The following is a 20,333-nucleotide window of genomic DNA, read 5'->3' on the forward strand; positions in this document are numbered from 1 at the left end:
TCAGTAGAGACTGACTCTTAACATTTTCCAAGTAGTATTAACTGAATTTAGCTGGTGAAGGTACAGTGATACTTCCCTTACTGTTCACCATTTCACAAAGCTAACTGCCACTATCTCCATTACTGTTAAGGGAGGTAGTAGATACAATGGTGAGACACTTCAAGATGCAGATATTTGGTGATCGGCAGCCTGGCTATGATGGCAAAAGAAACATGTACACAGCACATCCACTGCCAATTGGACGGGATAGGGTAAGTGTTAACAGCAAGAAACACTTAGGTCAAGTAGTAGTAATTACATATGGCAAAAACGTTTTTTTTTCATAGTAATGATACATGTGATATTCTGTCCATATTCAGTTGTCTCTTGTTAACTGATAATTGAAGATGAGATGAGCATTAGAATTTAGGTTGAAGCCAGGTGAAGTGGTGCATACCTGCAATCCCAGCTATTTAGGAGGCTGAGGCAGGAGGATTGCAAGTTCAAGACCAGCCTCAGCAATTTAATGAGATCCTGTATCAAAAAATAAAGTAAGGGGCTGGCGTTGGGGTTCAGCAGTAGAACACTTGCCTTGCACGTGTGAGGCACTGGGTTTGATCCTCAGCACCATATAAAAATAAACAAAATAAATGTATTGTGTCCATCTATAACTAAAAAAAAATTTAAATAAGTAAATAAAGGGCTGGGGTTGTGGCTCAGTGGTAGAGTGCTTGCCTAGCAGGTGTGAGGCATTGGATGGATGCTCAGCACTGCAAATAAATAAATTAATTAATTAAATAAAATAAAGGTCCAGGGCTGGGTTGTAGCTCAGTGGTAGAGCGCTTGCCTTGCATGCACGAGGTGCTGGGTTCAATCCTCAGTACCACATAAAAAAAAAAAATAAATGAAAATAAAGATATTGTGTCCATCTACAACTAAAAAACAAAGTAAAGGTCCATCAACAACTAAAAATATATATATTAAAAGATGAATAGGGCTGGGGATGTGGCTGAAGCGGTAGCGCGCTCGCCTGGCATGCGTGCGGCCCAGGTTCGATCCTCAGCACCACATACAAACAAAGATGTTGTGTCCGCCAAGAACTAAAAAATAAATATTAAAAAATAAAATAAAATGCCATACTCAGAAGCTTGTTTTTAAAAAAAAAAAGATGAATAAATAAAGTAAAAATTAGCTGGAGATATAATTTAGTGGTAGAATGCTTCTGGGTTCAATCTACAGAATAATAATTAATAATAATAATAATTAATAATTATTATTAATTGATTTTGTCACCTCATCTTTTTTTTCCTAATATCTTTATTTTGTTTGTTTATTTTTATGTGATGCTGAGGATTGAACCCAGTGCCTCACATGTGTGAGGCAAGCGCTTTGCCACTGAGCCCCAACCCCAGCCCTGTCATCTCTTCTTTACATATATCTTATTTAAAATTTCTCATATTAATAATGTGCTTTAAAGAAATACTATCTAGGGGCTGGGGATGTGGCTCAAGTGGTAGCGCGCTCGCCTGGCATGCGTGCGGCCCGGGTTCGATTCTCAGCACCACATACCAACAAAGATGTTGTGTCCGCCAAATACTAAAAAAAAAAAAAATAAAATATTAAAAAAAAAATACTATCTAGATCTGAACAGTGGAGTTTTTATAATTCTCACTTGTGAAAATACATTCATAATACCATAGTACTTTTTTAAACACTTATTTTTTAAAATTAAAACAGTAATATGTGAATATATGCTCATTATAGCTTATCTAGACAGTCTAGAAATGTCGTGGCTTCTTGCCTTTTCCTCCTATTTGCACCTCTCCATTCCATTTTCCTTTTTAAAGGATATTGCTATAATAATTTGGCATATATCTTTTAAAATATTTTATATGTATTAATTATTCGTGCATATTTATAGATATGTTTTTTTCACATATATTTTGTGATTTGTTTTTCCATTCAGCAATATGCCTAGGAGGTCTTTTCATTTATATGCATTTAGATCTATCTTATTATTTTTTTCAACTTCAATTATTTTATTATGGCAAAATATATATAACATAAAATATATCATCTTAGTCATTTTTAAGTGTACAATTCACCATCATTTAGTGCATTCACCCTGTTGTGCAGTCATCACCACCACCCATCTCCAGAACTTTTTTTTATCATCTCAAACAGAAACTCATCAAATGGTAACTCCTCATACCTAACTGCCCCCAGTCCCTGGTAACCACTATTTTACTGTTTCTCTATGAATTTGAGTATTCTAGGTACCTCATATAAGTGGAATTACATAGCATTTGTCTTTTTGTGTCTGACTTTTGTTGTTGTTGGTGGTGGTATTAGGCTTTGAACCCAGGGACACTTCACAACTGAGCCACATCCCCAGTCCTTTTTATTTTATTTTATTTTATTTTTTATTTTGAAACAGGGTCTCTCTAAGTTGCTTAGGGCCTTATTAAATTGCTGAGGCTGGCCTCGCTCTTGTAGTCTTCCTGCCTCAGCCTCCCTAGTTACTGGGATTGTGGTGACGCGTGGCTCTGTCTGGCTTATTTCACTTAGTGTAATGTTTTTAAACTTCATTCATATTGTAGTATCTACTTATTTTTAACTATTGTATAGTAATCCACATTATTGATGGATACTTACATTGTTTCCAATGTTTTATAATTACAGAAAATGTTAAAATAAAGACATTTATGCATAAGTCATTATTAAATATTCTTGAAATCTTTCCCACAGACTTTGTAAACATGTATGTTTGTACATATGTATTTTTTCTCCTAGGTTGATATGGAAGTGACCCTCCCAGGTGAGGGTAAAGACCAAACCTTCAAAGTGTCTGTTCAATGGGTGTCTGTTGTAAGCCTTCAGTTGCTTTTAGAAGCTTTAGCTGGGCACTTGAATGAAGTCCCAGATGACTCAGTACAAGCACTTGATGTTATCACAAGACATCTTCCCTCTATGAGGTCAGTACCTTGGTGTGGATTCCTTCCCGTAGATGTTCAGACTTTTTGGTAGGTTACATTTAACCACTGAAAAGTTCTGTATAAGTCATAATTCAAACTTAATTTCATCTCACAAAGTTCAGAGCGAAATGAAAAATCTTTCAAGGTTTTTTTTTTAATTTTTTTTTTTTAGTTGTTGATAGACATTTATTTTATTTATTTATTTTTATGTGGTGCTGAGGATCGAATCCAGGGCCTCACACATGCTAGGCAAGCACTCTACCACTGAGCCACAACCTCAGCCCCTTTCAAGTTTTTGTTATGAAACATGCACTCTTATTTCTCCAGGTATACTCCCGTGGGTCGTTCCTTCTTCTCACCTCCTGAAGGTTACTACCACCCTCTGGGAGGGGGCAGAGAGGTTTGGTTTGGTTTCCATCAGTCTGTAAGACCTGCTATGTGGAACATGATGCTCAACATTGATGGTAGGATGGAACTCTCTTTATTCATTAACTTTTTGGCTGTTTTTTGTTTGCTTGTTTGTTTTTTGGCCCTTCCCTTCCCCCTAAAGCTAAACATCTTTCCTCTCTGTTAGTATCTGCAACTGCTTTCTACAGGGCTCAGCCTATTATTGAGTTCATGTGTGAGGTTTTAGACATTCAGAACATCAATGAACAGACCAAACCTCTAACAGACTCCCAGCGTGTCAAGTTTACCAAAGAAATCAGAGGTAGGTGTTTCCATTAATATAGTCTTGGTGAGGCAACTATGTATGGTGTAAGTGGCCTTGGCTTTGAAGTCAGAAAAGGTTGGGCTTCCATCCCAGCCTAGTTAGTTGGGCAAGTTCCTTAACCACCTACCTAATAATTTAAATAAACTAACACTGTGAGTCTTGGTTTATTTAAATTATTCATCTCAAGGAACAGGCAATAATATATGTCTGCAGAGTTGTGAGAATTAAATGCAATTAGGTTTACAAAGTTTCCTGGTACAATATCTGTCATGTGTCAGTCTCTCAATAAAATTATCCTTACTTACTTAAAAACTTTACCAGCTACATGCAGTGGCACACATCTGTAATCCCAGTAGCTTGGGAGGCTGAGGCAGGAGGATCACAAGTTCAAAGTCAGCCTCAGAAACTTAGCGAGACCCTGTCTCAACATAAAACATAGAAAAAGGGGCTGGGGATTGGTTCAGTGGTTAAGCACTCCTGGGTTCAATCCCTGCCCCCTCCAAAAAAACCTTTACCTTTTAATAAAATAATGCAAGTTTATTTATTATCCTTTTGGAATTTCTTTTCTTCTTCACTTATAGTTAGCTATATTCTCTCACTATAGTATAAATTTCATGAGGGTTGTCTCCAGAGCTGAGAATAAATTTCAGAACGTAGTTAATACTTATTAAATTTACTGAATGAATTAACAGAGTATGTTAAACATCTTAGATCATCTGAGTTCTAATTTATTATGCTTAGTTGAGGGGTTTTGCCTGTTAATGATTTTTATTTCTATTTATTTATTTGGTACCAGAGGTTCCTCAGCCTTTTTATTTTGTGAATTCCTGAGGGTCTTGCTAAATTGCCAAGTCTGGCCTCAAACCTGTGATCCTCCTATCTCAGCCTCTTGAGTCTGTGGGATTACAGGTGTGCACCACCTGGCCAGGTAATGTCATGATTTAAAAAAAAAAAAAAATGTTCAACAAGTTCCAGGCCAGCCACTGCAATTTAGCAAGTCCTTGTTTCAAAATAGAAATTGAAAATGTCTAGAGATGTGACTCAGTAATAAAAACAAAACAAAACAAAAATGCTCCTGGGTTTGATTCCTAGTATGGCAAAAAAATAAAACGAAACAACACTTGAATCAGTTTTTGTAACGTTTTGGCTTTTTTTTTTTTTTTTTTTAACTTTAGGTCTCAAAGTTGAAGTGACTCACTGTGGACAGATGAAACGAAAATATCGAGTTTGTAATGTGACTAGACGACCAGCCAGTCATCAAACGTATGTTAATCACATCTAAAATGACATAACATTTTTGGTAACAAAGGAAGCTACTAAAATTATTTGTGAAAACTGTAGTATAATTTTTTAAAATATATTTTTTTTATTTGTAGATGGACACAATACCTTTATTTTATGTTTATTTTTATGTGGAGCCAGGGATCCAACCCAGTGCCTCACATATGCTAGGCAAGCACTCTATCACTGAGCCACATGTAGTATAATTTTCAAGATTACCAGAATCTTTATTTTAATACCAAAGCTTTAAAAAATGTTTGAAATATTTTTCATAGAGATATTTGTTTCTTTTTCTTTTCTTTTGAGTTAGATCTTGCTTTTTTTGCCCAGGCTGGTCTAGAACACTTGGGCTCAATCACTTCTCCAGCCTTAGCCTCCTAGGTAGCTGGGACTACAGCTATGTGCTGTTACACCCACCTTGGACAAATTTTTATGAAACATATTTCCTGCCTTCAATTCCATTCACCTTTTAAAATTAGCATGTTAAACATAGGTCAACTTTTATTTAACATTTTTATTTGACATATTATCAGCATCATTTATCATATTGTTGTAGTTGTCAATACAGGGCCTGCAAGTTCTGTTGAAACCTAGAAGTCATATAACCCTGTCATGGGAAGACTTATATTGCTTTGTAATTTTTTTTTTTTGTTGTTGGGAGGGGGATGCCAGGGACTGAACTCAGGGACTGGGATTGAACTCTTTCTGAGGGGCGGCCGGGTTGTGGCTCAGCAGTAGAGAGCTCACCTAGCACATGTGAGGCCCTGGGTTCAATCTTCAGCACTACATAAAAATAAATAAATAGAATAAAGACATTGTGTCTATGGAAAACTAAAAAAACAAATATAAAAAAAAATTCTTTCAATTTTTGAATTAAATTTTTTTGTAATCATAGTTTTAACAAACAGATCATTTCAATTGAATTCTTTTCTTGTGGTTCATGACTAAAGACTAAAGAGAACTGAAAATACTCAAAGATTGATCTTCTTTGTTTGTTTTGGGCTGGGGGTTTGGTGATGCAAGGGATTAAACCCTTGTGCAAGGGCCTTGTGCAAGGGCCTTGTGCAAGCTTAGCACGTGCTCTGTCACTAAACCACACCTGCTGCTCCGATCTTTGTTTTTTAAGTGACTTATCAAGGTAGGAAAATGTTAGTAGGCTCTATTTGTTTACTTATTTAGGAAAATTTGAATTTCTAAAATTCTCTCCTATAGTTTTCCTTTGCAGCTAGAAAATGGTCAAGCGATGGAATGTACAGTAGCTCAATATTTTAAGCAAAAGTATAGTCTACAGCTGAAATATCCCCATCTTCCCTGTCTCCAAGTGGGACAAGAACAAAAGCATACATACTTGCCACTTGAGGTAAGCTAAACTACATTTTGTTTTGCCAATCTGCCAATCTCTTGTGTTGTTGTTATTATTATTATTATTATTATTATTATTAAAGATACCACTCTAAAGTGGTGGTGGGATTTAATCTTTCTGAAGTATTTTGGGTAGATAACTTCACTGTCTCACAGTTTTTATTTTTCTAGAAATGGAGGATATAGGATAATTTGGCAAAAGCTTACAGTGAAGAAACCCATTACTGCACAGACTAATTTCTCTTTGCTTCTTGGCAGGTCTGTAACATAGTGGCAGGACAGCGATGTATAAAGAAACTCACAGACAATCAGACTTCCACGATGATCAAAGCCACAGCAAGATCTGCTCCTGACAGACAGGAAGAGATCAGTAGACTGGTCAGTAAGGCCTGGTCTTCAAGATCAGCCAGCTCTAAGATGAAAAAACAAAAAACTAGAAGATTCCTGATGGGACACAGTTACTCTGGTTTTTATATATGCAAACTTTCTGGTTTTTTTTTTTTTTTTTGTTTTTGTTTTTTAGGTGAAGAGTAACAGTATGGTGGGCGGACCTGATCCTTACCTGAAAGAATTTGGGATTGTTGTGCACAATGAAATGACAGAGCTCACAGGCAGGGTGCTTCCAGCACCAATGCTGCAATATGGAGGACGGGTAAGCTTTAAAAAAAAAAAAAAAAAAAAAAAATCCCAGCAAGCTTCTGCCAAGCCGGTCAAAAGAAGATTATAATCCAGAATTTTTCTACTTCACCACATTGAATTTACCCATAGTTGTGCTTATTATTGCTTTTTGTCTTCTGGCTTATGCCAGATAGAATTTTGTTTATTCCCTCCTCAACATTAAAATGGCCTTAGATTGTAATGTCTTTCTCTTTTCTTTTGTTTCTTTTTTTTGTTTTGTTTTGTTTTAAAGAATAAAACAGTAGCCACACCCAACCAGGGTGTCTGGGACATGCGAGGAAAGCAGTTTTATGCTGGCATTGAAATTAAAGTTTGGGCAGTTGCTTGTTTTGCGCCTCAGAAACAATGTAGGGAAGATTTACTAAAGTGAGTATCTTCGTATTTTCAGCCTAGTAGTATCCCTTCCAGATATGAAAGTACCATCCTTATGTGAATGTGCTGTGTACACTGGCACTAAATCCCTGACTCCTGTAGTGATACCCTCTGGCTCTGTGGAAAAGACCTTGTGTTATAGTAAATTGCAAACGTGGGAATTACATTAAGAACCCGACTCAGTTTCTATATATTTAGAACAGAACTTTGTGAGTGACAATGCTAAAGCAACGCTACTTGGAGAATTCTTAGTTCAGATTCCTTTCCTGCTAATTTTATCTTTCAGCTAAGATAAAAACTCACTTATTTTTAGCCATTATTATTTACTAGTGTAGCCGGGTGTGGTGGCGCACGCCTGTAATCCCAGCGACTCGGGAGGCAGAGGCAGGGGGATCGCAAATTCAAAGCCAGCCTTAGAAATGGCAAGGCGCTAAACAACTCAGCGAGACCCTGTCTCCAATAAAATACAAAATAGGGCTGGGGATGTGGCTCAGTAGTTGAGTGCCCCTAAGTTCAATCCCTGGAACCCAAATAATGATGGTGATGATGATGATGATGATGATGATGATAATAATAATACTTTACTAGTGATCCTGTTTGATGGCAAGGTCACTAGCTGGAAGTATTGGCTCACATCTTACAGATGCATCTATCTACATAAAGGAAGTTAAGGAAAAGGTGAAAAAGTCAAGTGAGCTGAGATGAAAGAAAGGAATCCTACAAAATATTGGCAAAGAAATTATTGTAAAAGCTTTATACATAGATTGAAATAACATCTTAAATTTGAAATTTAAAACTTAAAAGTGAATTTCAATTTTAAGTGATCTCTTTTGATACTATTATTGAAACGGATCTTTTACAAGTTTGATGGTAATCCTAAATACACTGATTTTGTAATAGCAAGTTTCTGTGTTCTCAGTTGAGTACAAGCTTACCCAACTCTTCTTGTATGCCTTACCAAAATGTTTGTTACCTGAAATTTTGATCCTCTTTTCTTCTGAATAGAATGACTAATTTCAATATTTTAAAAAATCTTTGAACAGGAGTTTTATTCTAGTCTTGGGGCCCAGCTGAGCCATAATCATTGAAAATTTCAAAATGATGGAGCTGGCAGTTTAGCTTAGTAGTAGAGCATTTGTTTAGCATGTGCAAGGTTCAATTCCTGGGTTCAATGCTTGGGTTCAATCCCTGGCACTGGGAAAAAATCAAAATGATAATCTGATGATTTATTAATACAGATTCTTATCTACTATAATTGCAATAGTACAACTGCCAGTCTATTTTGGCAACTAGTTAAAAAATTTTTTTGTTTGTTTATTTGTTTGTTTCTAATTTTGGCTAAGAATTTGCAGAACTGAAAGTATTTTAAGAGGATATTCATGCTAAGAATGTGCACTGAAATGAAAGCACTATGCCACTGGTTTTTTTTTCCAACAGAAGTTTCACTGACCAACTGCGTAAAATCTCCAAGGATGCAGGAATGCCCATCCAGGGTCAGCCATGTTTCTGCAAGTACGCACAAGGGGCTGACAGCGTGGAGCCCATGTTTAAACATCTGAAAATGACATATGTGGGCCTACAGCTGATAGTTGTTATCTTGCCGGGAAAGACACCAGTATATGGTATGGATCACTTTAATGCTGAATGAGGGATGATTTCAAGTAGTAGGTGTGACAGTCAGGATAAGCTAGGTAGGGCTAGGTAGGTCACAAAAAATCTCAAACTTTCCGTGGTTCAAAAGAAGAAAATTGTGGGTAGGGGTATACTCAAAGGTAGAGCCCTTGCCTAACATTCACAAGGCCCTTTCTTGCTTCTGCTTTGTATCTATTGAAGGTAGATGGTGACTTCTGCTCCTTGCCATCATGTCATACCCACTCTGGGACCCAGATTGGCAGAGCAGTCACTATTTGGAATGTTGCTAGCCCTCCACTCTCTTTTCTGTTTGCATCTCCTTGGCCATAACCAACCATAAGGGGGACAGGAGGACAGGTGGGGATGTGGGCAAGAAATGCAGTACAATCCTGTCACGGCCTGGAGAACTGGAATGTGTGATGAAAAGCACTTAGAAATATCAGAGTGGGGATGAGGAGCGGGCGGAGCCTGCCACTTCCAGAAGAGGATCTGCTTAGTTTGTATCTATTATAACAGTGATACAAAGTTCTTTTGGTTATCATGGAAGTAAAGGTTGTAGAAGCCACTGACCAGCCCTTAGACTTTATAGAACTGTCTTCATCCCTGTCTGTGTTTGCTTCTTTTGTTACTTTCTGTTTATCCCTGGTGTTGGGAGTCAGGAGCAGAAAAGTAAAATTCAAAGGGCTGGGAGGGAGAAACAAGTGGGAGGAGTTTGATTCCTTTGCCAGAGCAGTTATGTGGGAGAAGAAACCTCAAGGGACTGAGCAAGTGGTGGCAGACAGCACCAAAGAATAAGGGAAGCAGGCTGGCATCAAGGCCTGCAAGAAGGAGAAGAGGAGCCTGGAGAACCAATCCAAGGGAGGCCTACCTTGGAGGATGAGCAGATGAAATGACCATCCACTCCAGTGCTAAGCATCTTAGCACTATTTGCAGTATATAATAGTTGCTCTGTTAATGTATGGGGTCTTTTACTCTTGGTAAAGGAAATTAATTAAAATAATTAACTTATTTTTGTAGCGGAGGTAAAACGTGTTGGAGATACCCTTCTAGGTATGGCCACACAGTGTGTCCAGGTGAAAAATGTAGTGAAGACCTCACCCCAAACCCTTTCCAATCTTTGCCTGAAGATAAATGCAAAGCTTGGAGGGATTAACAATGTACTTGTACCTCATCAAAGGTAAGATTCTAACTTCTGTTTTTTCTACATTTGCTTAACATCTAACTTACATAATTTATGGTAAAGCATAAGTATCTCAAATATGCATCTTGATTATTATTTGTTTTATATGTGTACACTCATGTACCATCCACAACCCAGTTATGATGTAGAACATTTCCAGCACCGAGTTAGGCTTCCTCTGGCCCCTCCAAATAGATGAGGGGTGTAGTTCACTGTTAGAGTACTTGCCTAGAACACTTGAGGCCCTGAGTTCAATCTCCAGCATCACCAACGAAAAGCAAAACAAAACAAAATAGATGTCCCCTCCGCAAAGGTAACCACTATTTTGACCTCTATCATCATAGATTAGTTTTGCCTATTTTTGACCTTGATATAAACGGACTCATATAGTATGTATTATATTGTATATCTTCTTTTGCTCCACGTTATTATCTATGAGATTCATTTATGTTGTTGCATTTCACAGTAGTTCATTCTTTCTCATTGCCGTGCATTATTTCATTATATGAATAACTCACAAGATTTTATCTATATGGAAGATATTCTTATACATTTATTGTATAATTTTGCATTTTTTGGTGGGTGTGAGCATTATTTCTTTTGTGTGAATTCCAGGTATGAGATTGCTGAGTTATAGAGAATACAGTTATAGAGAATATTTATGTTTTGCATCAATAGATACAAACAAGTACTTTTCCAAGTTTCTATACTGATTTACTTCCCACTGAGAGTTCTAGTTGCTTCATACCAACACAGGGAATTATCAGTTCTTTTGTGAATCTTTTTCACTAATACATCTTTGTGGTTTATGGTATATAAGTCCTTTCTAGGATATATGTATTACATAATGTCTTTTCCTATTCTGTGTTTTGTGTTTTGCCTTTTCACTCTGCTAAATAGTTACTTTTTTTTTTCTTTTTCTTTTTTGGTAATACTGAATATTGCATCCAGGGCCTCAGGCATAGTAGGGAAGTGCTCTACCTTTGAGGTATAGTCTCATCCTTTTAAAAAAATTTTATCTTAAAACCAGCTGCAGTGACAGACACATACCTTTAATCTCAGGTACTTGAAGACTGAGACAGGGGGATTGCAAAATGAGGCCTAGTACATTGAGGCCTGCCTCCTGTACTAGTCAAGAGCTCTGATACTGAGCTACATTCCCAACTTCTATAAACTTTAATGAAGCTGAGTTTATTTTAATATTTTTTTTTCCAGTTCTGGGCATTGAACCCAAGGCCTAATGCATGGTAGACAAGTACTTTACCACTGAAGTACATCCTCAGTCCTGCTCAACTTTCTTTTTAATATTTATTTTTTAGTTGTAGTTGAACACAGTATCTTTATTTTATTTATTTTTATGTGGTGCTGAGGATCGAACCCAGGGCCTCACACATGCTAGGCGAGCGCTCTACCACTGAACCACAGCCTCCCTGATTAACTTTTTTATGTCCTGTTAAGTAACCTCGCTTGAGGGCTGGGGCTATATATAACTCAGTGGTAGAGCATTTGCCTAGCATGCACAGGCTGTGGGTTTGATCCCTGGTACCTTTAAATAAAGAAGGAACCTTGCCTGTTAACCCCAGTGGCTTTTGTTTAAATTTGAATTTGTCAGACCCATTCTAGAGTAACCAAATGCCAAAGCAAGACAGTGATATTATAAGCAAAGTACTGGCTAAAAGTTAGGAGATTAGCCAGGCATGGTTGTGCACACATGGAATCCCAGTGGCTTGGGAGGCTAAGGCAGGAGAATCATGAGTTCAAAGCCAGCCTCAGCAACTTAGCAAGGCCTTAGAAATTCAATGAGACCCTGTCTCTAAATAAAATATTAAAAGGGCTCAGGGTATGGTTCAGTAGTTAAGTGCCCCTGGATTCAATATCTGGTACAAAAAAAAAAAAAAAGGCTGGGGTTATAGCTCAGTGGTAGAGCACTTGCCTAGCATGTGTGAGGCACTGGGTTTGATTCTCATTGCTGCATATAAATAAATAAAAATAAAGGTCCTTTGACAACTAAAATAATTTTTTTTTAAAAGGAGATTTGAGTATTGGTGCCCGTATGAACTTTTTTCGTTCTTTCTTTTTTGTATTGCTAGGGATCAAACCTAGACCCTCACATATACCAGCATCTTTCAAGATAATAATATCTGCCTTATCAAATCTAAAATATTGTTTTTAATGTGAAATCCTATATGTGAAAATGATTTGAAAAGTTAAATTTAGGACTGTAGCATTAGTCATTGCTGTATTTGAAAAGAGGGTGTGATGATGAGTGACTTGTACTTATGCAATCTTATCACAATTCTCATTTCTGTTCTTGAGTGAAACATCTGGGTAAATAAATCTTTTTTGAAACATTGGTGATGAGGCATACAGGTCATAGGGAAAGAACCTAAGATCACTTAATTTTTACTTCATTCTTTTGAGATAATACAGTGGCTTAGAGTGCAAACTTCGGTATCAATTTCTTGGGTTTGTATTCTGGTTTTACACTTCCTAAGTCTGTGATCTTGGGCACATTCTCTATTCTCTTATGTCTCATCTTTTTTTTAATCTAGAAAATAGAGAAAAAATTTACCTCTTTCATAGAATTGTTGTGAAGACTAAATGAGTTAATACAGGTAGAGTAGCAGGGTAGCTCTCACATAATATACACGAGCTGATACTATGTTGTTCATATACATGGCACATATGTTTGTTGTTATTAATTGTTCTATGCTGAGCCTGTGTTTCCTGATGATAGAGAAATAAACAGCACACAGCCTCTGTCTTCATGGAATCTCATCTTTAATACCTGTTACATGGTTAGATTTGGGATGCTTCCTAGATGAAGTCCCAAATCCTATATTTAAGAATTTTAAAACTTCATATCATATTTTTTCTCCCCCCCTCCTTCTTTTGGCTAGCTTTAACCAGAGAAACATGCAAGCCATTTTTTTCCTTGATTCCTTAGATAGAGAAATCAGTGCCAAATAAATGAGTTCATTCTTTCAATAAATATTTATTCAGTGCCAAGTATGAGCTAAAGCAGTGTTCTAGGCACTAGGAAATAACAGTGACCAAAACGAAACAAGGCATCATTCTAAACCCTTATAGAGCTTACATTCACAGGCGTGTACAGACAAAAAGATAAAATAAATAAGTGAAAATATATAGTATAAATGATAAACATTATGGAGAAAAATAAAACCAAGAAAAAGATAGGCTTGATTCTGTTCCTGAGTTGCACATTTTAAAGAGAATTGAGGTTTGGGTACTTTTATGTTCTCTCCTCGTAGGCACAGATTCTCTCTTAAGATTATATCTATGATCAGGATAATGATACAGTTTTTCGAGACCCAAACATTTTCACCCGTATGTCTGAGTGGCGCTGTTTCCCTGATTCTGAGCAGGCCCTCGGTGTTCCAGCAACCTGTCATCTTCCTGGGAGCAGATGTCACTCACCCTCCAGCGGGAGATGGGAAGAAGCCCTCCATAGCGGCCGTGGTGGGCAGTATGGATGGCCACCCCAGCAGGTATTGCGCCACGGTTCGGGTGCAGACTTCCCGGCAGGAGATCTCCCAAGAGCTCCTCTACAGTCAGGAGGTCATCCAGGACCTCACTAACATGGTTCGAGAACTTCTGATCCAATTCTACAAATCCACGCGCTTCAAACCCACTCGCATCATCTATTACCGCGGAGGGGTATCCGAGGGACAAATGAAACAGGTACTCTCATTAGCCCATTGTTGCCATCTGCAGCTAATAGGAATCTAAAGGGGCATCCTCCCATGGGCTCCTCAGTAAATCAGCTCTGAGAGATACTCTCTGAGACATGATTCCATTTCTGTCTCCTAGGTAGCTTGGCCGGAATTAATTGCGATTCGAAAGGCATGTATCAGTTTGGAGGAAGATTATCGGCCAGGAATAACATATATTGTGGTGCAAAAGAGACATCACACAAGACTGTTCTGTGCAGATAAAACAGAAAGGGTAAGAAGACGGTAGTGTAAAGTTTCAGTATCTGACTCTGTGGCAAGGGAATCTGGTTTTGGTTCTGGTTCTGGAGTTTGAAACTAGGGCCTTGTGCACACTAAGCATCCTGCTCTACCACCCACTGCCCCTGAATGCCTCCTTCTCCCTCCCTCCCTTCCTTTGCACTACTAGGTATTAAACCCAGGGTGGTTCTACCACATCCCCAACCTCCCCCCCTCTTTTTTTTTTTTTTTATTCTGAGACAAGATCTCTCTAAATTGTCCAAGCTGGTCTTGAATTTCTGATTCTCCTGCCTCAGCCTCCTACCCCACAGAATAGCTGTGGGATACAAGACTGTGCCATCACTTCCAGCCAGATCTGAAGTGGGCATATTTATATTTATTTCCCTCAAAAGCACAAGTACCTAATAATAATTTAATAAACATAGTAATTGCAGTTGAGTTTACATGGCCAATTCTGAATGGTACAAATTTCAGGAATGAATTTTCTTTTGTGTGATAGAAATGCTGTCTTCTAGAGCTTTATTGGGGACGGGGAGTAAGAAACACACCAAGTACATTAGGGTGACAAAGATAACCTTAAGGGGGAGTTTATCTGTTTGAACTTCATTGCCATTTGCTATTTTTTACTGCCAATGCCTGGACCACAGTTGGAAGTAAAGAATTTCTCTTCCTGGGACTGGGTTGTAAGTCAGTGCTAGAGCACTTACCTAGCATGTATGAGGCACTGGGTTCAATACTCAGCACCACATAAAAAGTAAATAAATTCAATAAACGTCTATCAACAAATAAAAAATATTTTAAAAAGTTTTCTCCCCAAACTATTTTATATCAGTGTAGAGAATTCCTTATTTTAGCATACAGTTTTAAAATTGGTACAAGAGGGCTGGGGTTGTACCTCAAGGTGGAGCGCGTACCTTGCACATGTGAGGTACTGGGTTCGATCCTCAGCACCATAAAAATAAATAAATAAAATAAACGTGTCCATCTACAACTAAAAAATATTTTTTAAAAATTGGTACAAGAGTCTTATTATGTTGCCCAGGTTCATCTTGAACTCATGAGATCAAGTGATCCTCCTGCCTTAGCCTTTTGACTAGCTGTGACTATGGTCCTGAACCACTGTGCCCCCACAATTTTGCTTCTTTGATATTTTATGACATTACTTCATTTTGTCCAGACCCTCCCTGATCCATCCCTAAGAGATCAGACCTTTTCATTGCCTAATCATGAAATCTGGTTGGCCACATTCCCACTATTTTCTAGTACACCCTTTGCTTCTTGTCTAATCCAAGAATGAGGTGTTTCTTTTTGTCTCTTTTCTTTCTTTATTTCCCCTCTTCCCCTTCCTCCTCCTCCTTCTCCTTCTTTTTTTAAAAATCTTACAGGCTAGGCAAATGCTCTACCACTGAGCTACATCCCCAGCCCTTTTCATTTTATTTTGAGACAGAGTCTTAACTAAGTTGCTCTTGTGATCCTCCTACCTCAGCCTCCTAAACATCTGGGATCACAAATGTGAACCACCACACCCCACTTGTTTTTATTTCTGAATCTTTAAAGAACCAAGGTTGGCTGGGTATGATGGCCCACACCTGTAATCCCAGTGGCTCAGGAGGCTGAGGCAGGAGGGTGGTGAGTTCAAAGCCAGCCTCAGCAAAAGTGAGACACTGAGCAACTCAGTGAGACCCTTTCTCTAAATAAAATACAAAACAGGGCTGGGGATGTGGCTCAGTGGTCAAATGCTCCTGAGTTCAATCCCCAGTACCCCCATCCAATTAGAAAATTTTAAAAAGTAATAGAGAGCAAAGTTTTTTTTTCTCTCTGTGGGCCTACCAATCAGTTTAAATTAAAAATATTATCTTGCCAGGTGCAGTGGCACAGGCCTTAATCCCAGTGACTTAGGAGGCTGAGGCAGGGGAATGGCCAAATTCAAGGCCAGCCTCAGCAATTTAGGAAGATGCTCAACAACTTAGTGAGACCCTGTCTCAAAATAAAAAAGGGCTGGGGATGGGGCACAGTGGTAAAACACCCCTGGGTTCAATCTCCAGTACCAAAAATAAAAAATAAAGGGGCTAGGAATGGAGCTCAGTGTTAGAAGGCTCCTGAGTTCAGTCTCCAATACCTTAAAAATAAATAAATAAAATAAAAATGTTGTCTTGTAAATTTCCCAAACTCTGACTCAACAGGACTTTTTAGATTTTGCTAAAACTTTGTTAATACAAATTTTCTGAACACTTACCTGAATGCTGGGCACAAAATATCCTGCCACCCATCCTCAACAGCTGTGGTCACCTCTCCACACTTCTATGAACTTGCTGTCCTTGTGGCCTTAGGACTTTCCAAAATCCTAGACTATTTCCTACTTCTGTTCTTTACCATCCAGTGTCACTACACTCCTGGCAATACTGATAGTTGCAGTTCTTGGTTTACTTCATATCACTGATCCTTACCAACATTTCCAGTTCTCTCAACTTGCCTCTTGCCATCTCTAAATCTGAATTAGTTCACTTGACATTTCCTTTGCTTCTACTCTCTAGCTGACAAGAGTTACTGGAGGGAAAATAATCTGTTCAATCATGAACCATATTATAAGTACATGATAACAAATTGCAAATCTCAGCCAGGCCTTAGATTCTGTAATTTTAAAATGTATACTATTCTCCCTAGCATATATTTCAAACCTTTATATTTTTTTTCAAGTCCCCTACCTACCTACCCATGTTGTCCTCACTGTCAACTAAGTCCTACCTTCTATTTCCCCAGAAAATAAGATCTGGAAGATGTGAGTGTTCTCAGACGGCTCTTTTCTAATTTAGTTAAATTTTGTGTTTTGTTTTTGTTGTTTTGTGGTGCTGCAGATCAAACCCAGGACCTAGTGCATGCTAGGCAAGAGTTCTACCACCAAGCCACATCCCTGTCCCAAATCTTCTGCTTTCTTATCTTCTTCTAACATCCCAGGCTAATTCTCCATCTTTATTTTTGGGTTTTCTTTTTTCTTTCTTTTTTTTTTTTTTTGTACCAGGGATTCAGGGGCACTCTACCACTAAGTAACATCCCTGGCCCTATTTTGTAGTTTATTAGAGACAGAGACTCACTGAGTTGCTCAGTGCCTCGGTGTTGCTGAGGCTGGCTTTGAACTCATGATCCTCCTGTCTCAGCCTCCCAAACCACTGGGATTACAGCCACCACACCGGTTCCATCTTTGCTTTTGACCCTAATTCTTTCTGCATTCTCTAGAGACTCACTTCATTAGTGACCTCTTCTGTTTTTAGAATTTCAGTCTTTCTCATCCTGTGACCTCTTTTTCACTCTATACACTTGCCCCTGCCTTCCTCGATTCTTCCATTAAACATCCCTTCACTCTGCTTCTCCCTTAGTCTACCTGATACCTTATTTTTCTTTCTTTCTTTTTCTTTCTTTCACAGCTTAACTTTTTGCAAAAACAATCACTTGGCTTTCTGTCCTTACCTGCTCTCATCAGACTTCAATTCTCTAGACTGACTTCAATTTCAGGAAGTCCAGAGATCAAGAGGTGTTCCCTCCCTCAGTGCCTTGCTCATCTCTAAGGGGGTCAGATTTCCTCACTGACCTCTTCTTAGAACTTCACACAAAGTTTGCCTCTTTTGGACTTAGCAGTCTGACTGTTGAGGTTTGCTCCCCACCTTGTAATCGGGTTTCCTCTGACTCTTCTTCCTCCTGTGTCCATGAAACACTGCTGCTTCCTGGCATTTTATACTTCTCTCTTCTCAACTTCAACTCTCTCTTTAGTCTCATCCCCTTTTCTAGGCTCATTTATTTTCTTATCAATTCCTAAATCTGTATTTCCTGCCCCCAAACACTCTATGCAACTCCTGATCTGTATTTCCAATTATCTACCAGACGTATTCACTTAGATGCTTTATAGGCATTGAATCAGCCAAGACAAACCTAGTCTGTGCAGCAGTAACAACAACAACAAAACAATCTTACAGGCTTACCAAGATTTATTCCTTGCTTACATTACACATTCACTGGTTGTGCTACAGCTGTGACCCTGCTGTCCTGCCTTCAGAACTCAGGCTGGCAGAGACGCATGTATCTGGAACATTGCCAATCATGGTGGCAGAGGGGAAAAAAGATACGTGACAAGCCATGTGTGGCTCTTAAAGCTTCTGCCCAGTAGTAACACATTTCAGGACACATTTTCTCTGCCAAAGCAAGTCACATGGCCCCTCCTGAGATAATTGGGTGCGGATGTCTAATCTTTCCCCAGGGAGGGGCACGAGAATATTTGGCACCAGCGATATAACCTACCTCAGGCATTTCAAGCAAAACACGTCTAAACCTTCCACTTACTGTTTCATCTCCATCCACAACCTCTTTCTCCTCTAGTTTTTCTTTTATTCTGTTACTTGGCATCACTGTGTATCAAATCGGCCAAGCTGGAAAGCTCAGAGCTGAGTGTAAATTGTTCTCCTCCCTTGTTGTCCCCATGTCCAGTAGGTCAAATAGCCCTCTGTGTTCTATTCGAAGTTCTCTCTTCTCAGTTTTTCCTCTTGTGTATCCTGCTGCCCTAGGCAGAACTTGTCTGTCTCGTAGGAGGCTCCTACCAGTCTCCCTGTCTCCATTTCTCCTTCACAAGTGTCTTCTCCACCCTGCTGTCAGGGCTAGGTTTTTAAAACACAGATCTTATTGTGCCACTCCACTACTCAGAACTCTTCAAGCATTCCACCATTGCTTACAAACACTTTCCTCTGCTGTTTTTCCAGGAGAGCCAAAACAACATTTTCATTTCCTCTTTTGCCATGACTTCATATCCCTCCCATTTTCCATATTCACTGCACATTCTTTTTGTGTGTGTGGCATTGTAGACTGCACCTAGGGCTTCACACATGCTAGGAAAGCCCTCTGCCACTGAGCTACATACCTGGCTCTTTTTATTTTTACTTTTGAAACAAGATCTCACTAAGGAGCACAGGCTGGCTTCAAAATTGTAATCCTTGGGGCTGGGATTGTGGCTCAGTGGTAGAGCGCTTGCCTAGCATGGGTGGGACCCAAGTTTGATCCTCAGCACCAAATAAAAATGAAGGCATTGTGTTGTGTCCATCTACACCCCAAAAATAAATATTTTTTAAAAAAATTTTAATCCTTCCTCAGCCTCCAGAGCAGCTGGGATTACAGGTGTGGGCCACCATGCCCAGCTACGGTGTGCATTCTTATCCTTGGGATGACTGTATCCATTCCAATCTTGTAATTATTTTGATTAAGGTATAAAACACACACAGTAAAACTTACTGCATTTAGAAAATAGTTTTGGCCTAATGTATAGTTTTGACGTGTCTGTCATTCTGTCACCACCACCACAGTAAAGATTTATAAATCTCAAAAAATTATCACCTGCCCTTTTGAAGTCATCCTTTCCATTACCCTTAATCCCTGGCAACTACTGATATGAATTTTGTCCTATAACTTCACCTTTTCCAGAATGTCATGTAACTAAAACCACATAGCCTTTGATCAACACTGTCTTCTTTTAGGTAACATAATGCATTTGAGATTCATCTAAGTTACTGTGTATATGAGTAATGTGTTTCTTTTTATTGCTGAGTAGTATTTCGTTATATGGACAAACCACAGTTTATCTGTTTCTTGTTTTAGGGATACCTGGAGTGGTTGGAGTCTTTGTTCCACCTTTCTTTTTCAATTCCTACTTATCCTAAAAGGCATGGCTCAACTATTCTCTCCCCCAGATTTTCCTAGTGATTTACACATGCCCTTATCACATTGCATTACAGTGCTTGCATTGCATATTACTTTAAGGAAGGCAAGTTCATTAGTTCTTTCTGCCTCTGGCTCTCATCCCCAACATCTGCTGCAGAGCCAAGCACATGGGTGCTCAAGCAATAATTGTTGAATTGAGTGTGCCTGAATTCCCTTTTCCCCAAAATACCACCTCTATTGGTAGAACTTAAAAAAAAAAATTTGAAGTGGCTCTATGTGAAGTAATTTTGGGAAATTTTTATCATCTTCTTAAATATTATACTTTAAGAATGCTTCTGAAAAATTATACAGTAGAAAAGCCCCCCATCTTTTTCTGTGCTGGGGATTAAACCCAGGATCTCACACGTGCCAGCCAAGTGCCTTGTCCCTGAGCTAAAAAGGAAAACTTTTAAACTTTGGTTTAACCCTCACGAGACTGAGGCAGGAGAATTGCA

At 38.6% G+C, this 20,333-nt stretch overlaps 1 protein-coding gene across 4 annotated transcripts in view; it reads left to right on the forward strand.

The window, feature by feature from the left end:
- Ago4 (argonaute RISC component 4) overlaps positions 1 to 20,333 on the forward strand; it is a 38,508-nt gene that overhangs the window by 9,029 nt on the left and 9,146 nt on the right. For 2 of the 4 annotated variants that reach the window (XM_078025908.1, XM_021735510.3), the window contains exons 3-15: positions 131 to 251; positions 2,773 to 2,954; positions 3,282 to 3,418; positions 3,529 to 3,663; positions 4,842 to 4,929; positions 6,160 to 6,307; positions 6,568 to 6,687; positions 6,833 to 6,961; positions 7,220 to 7,353; positions 8,797 to 8,981; positions 10,009 to 10,168; positions 13,558 to 13,873; positions 14,003 to 14,137. In XM_078025908.1, the coding sequence (XP_077882034.1) occupies positions 131 to 251; positions 2,773 to 2,954; positions 3,282 to 3,418; positions 3,529 to 3,663; positions 4,842 to 4,929; positions 6,160 to 6,307; positions 6,568 to 6,687; positions 6,833 to 6,961; positions 7,220 to 7,353; positions 8,797 to 8,981; positions 10,009 to 10,168; positions 13,558 to 13,873; positions 14,003 to 14,137 (1,990 nt within the window). The remainder of the gene's footprint in view (positions 1 to 130; positions 252 to 2,772; positions 2,955 to 3,281; positions 3,419 to 3,528; positions 3,664 to 4,841; positions 4,930 to 6,159; positions 6,308 to 6,567; positions 6,688 to 6,832; positions 6,962 to 7,219; positions 7,354 to 8,796; positions 8,982 to 10,008; positions 10,169 to 13,557; positions 13,874 to 14,002; positions 14,138 to 20,333) is intronic. The other 2 variants (XM_078025910.1, XM_078025909.1) reach the window with 2 other exon arrangements.

This window comes from Ictidomys tridecemlineatus, chromosome 11 (assembly GCF_052094955.1).
Source record: "Ictidomys tridecemlineatus isolate mIctTri1 chromosome 11, mIctTri1.hap1, whole genome shotgun sequence".
NCBI lineage: Eukaryota > Metazoa > Chordata > Mammalia > Rodentia > Sciuridae > Ictidomys > Ictidomys tridecemlineatus.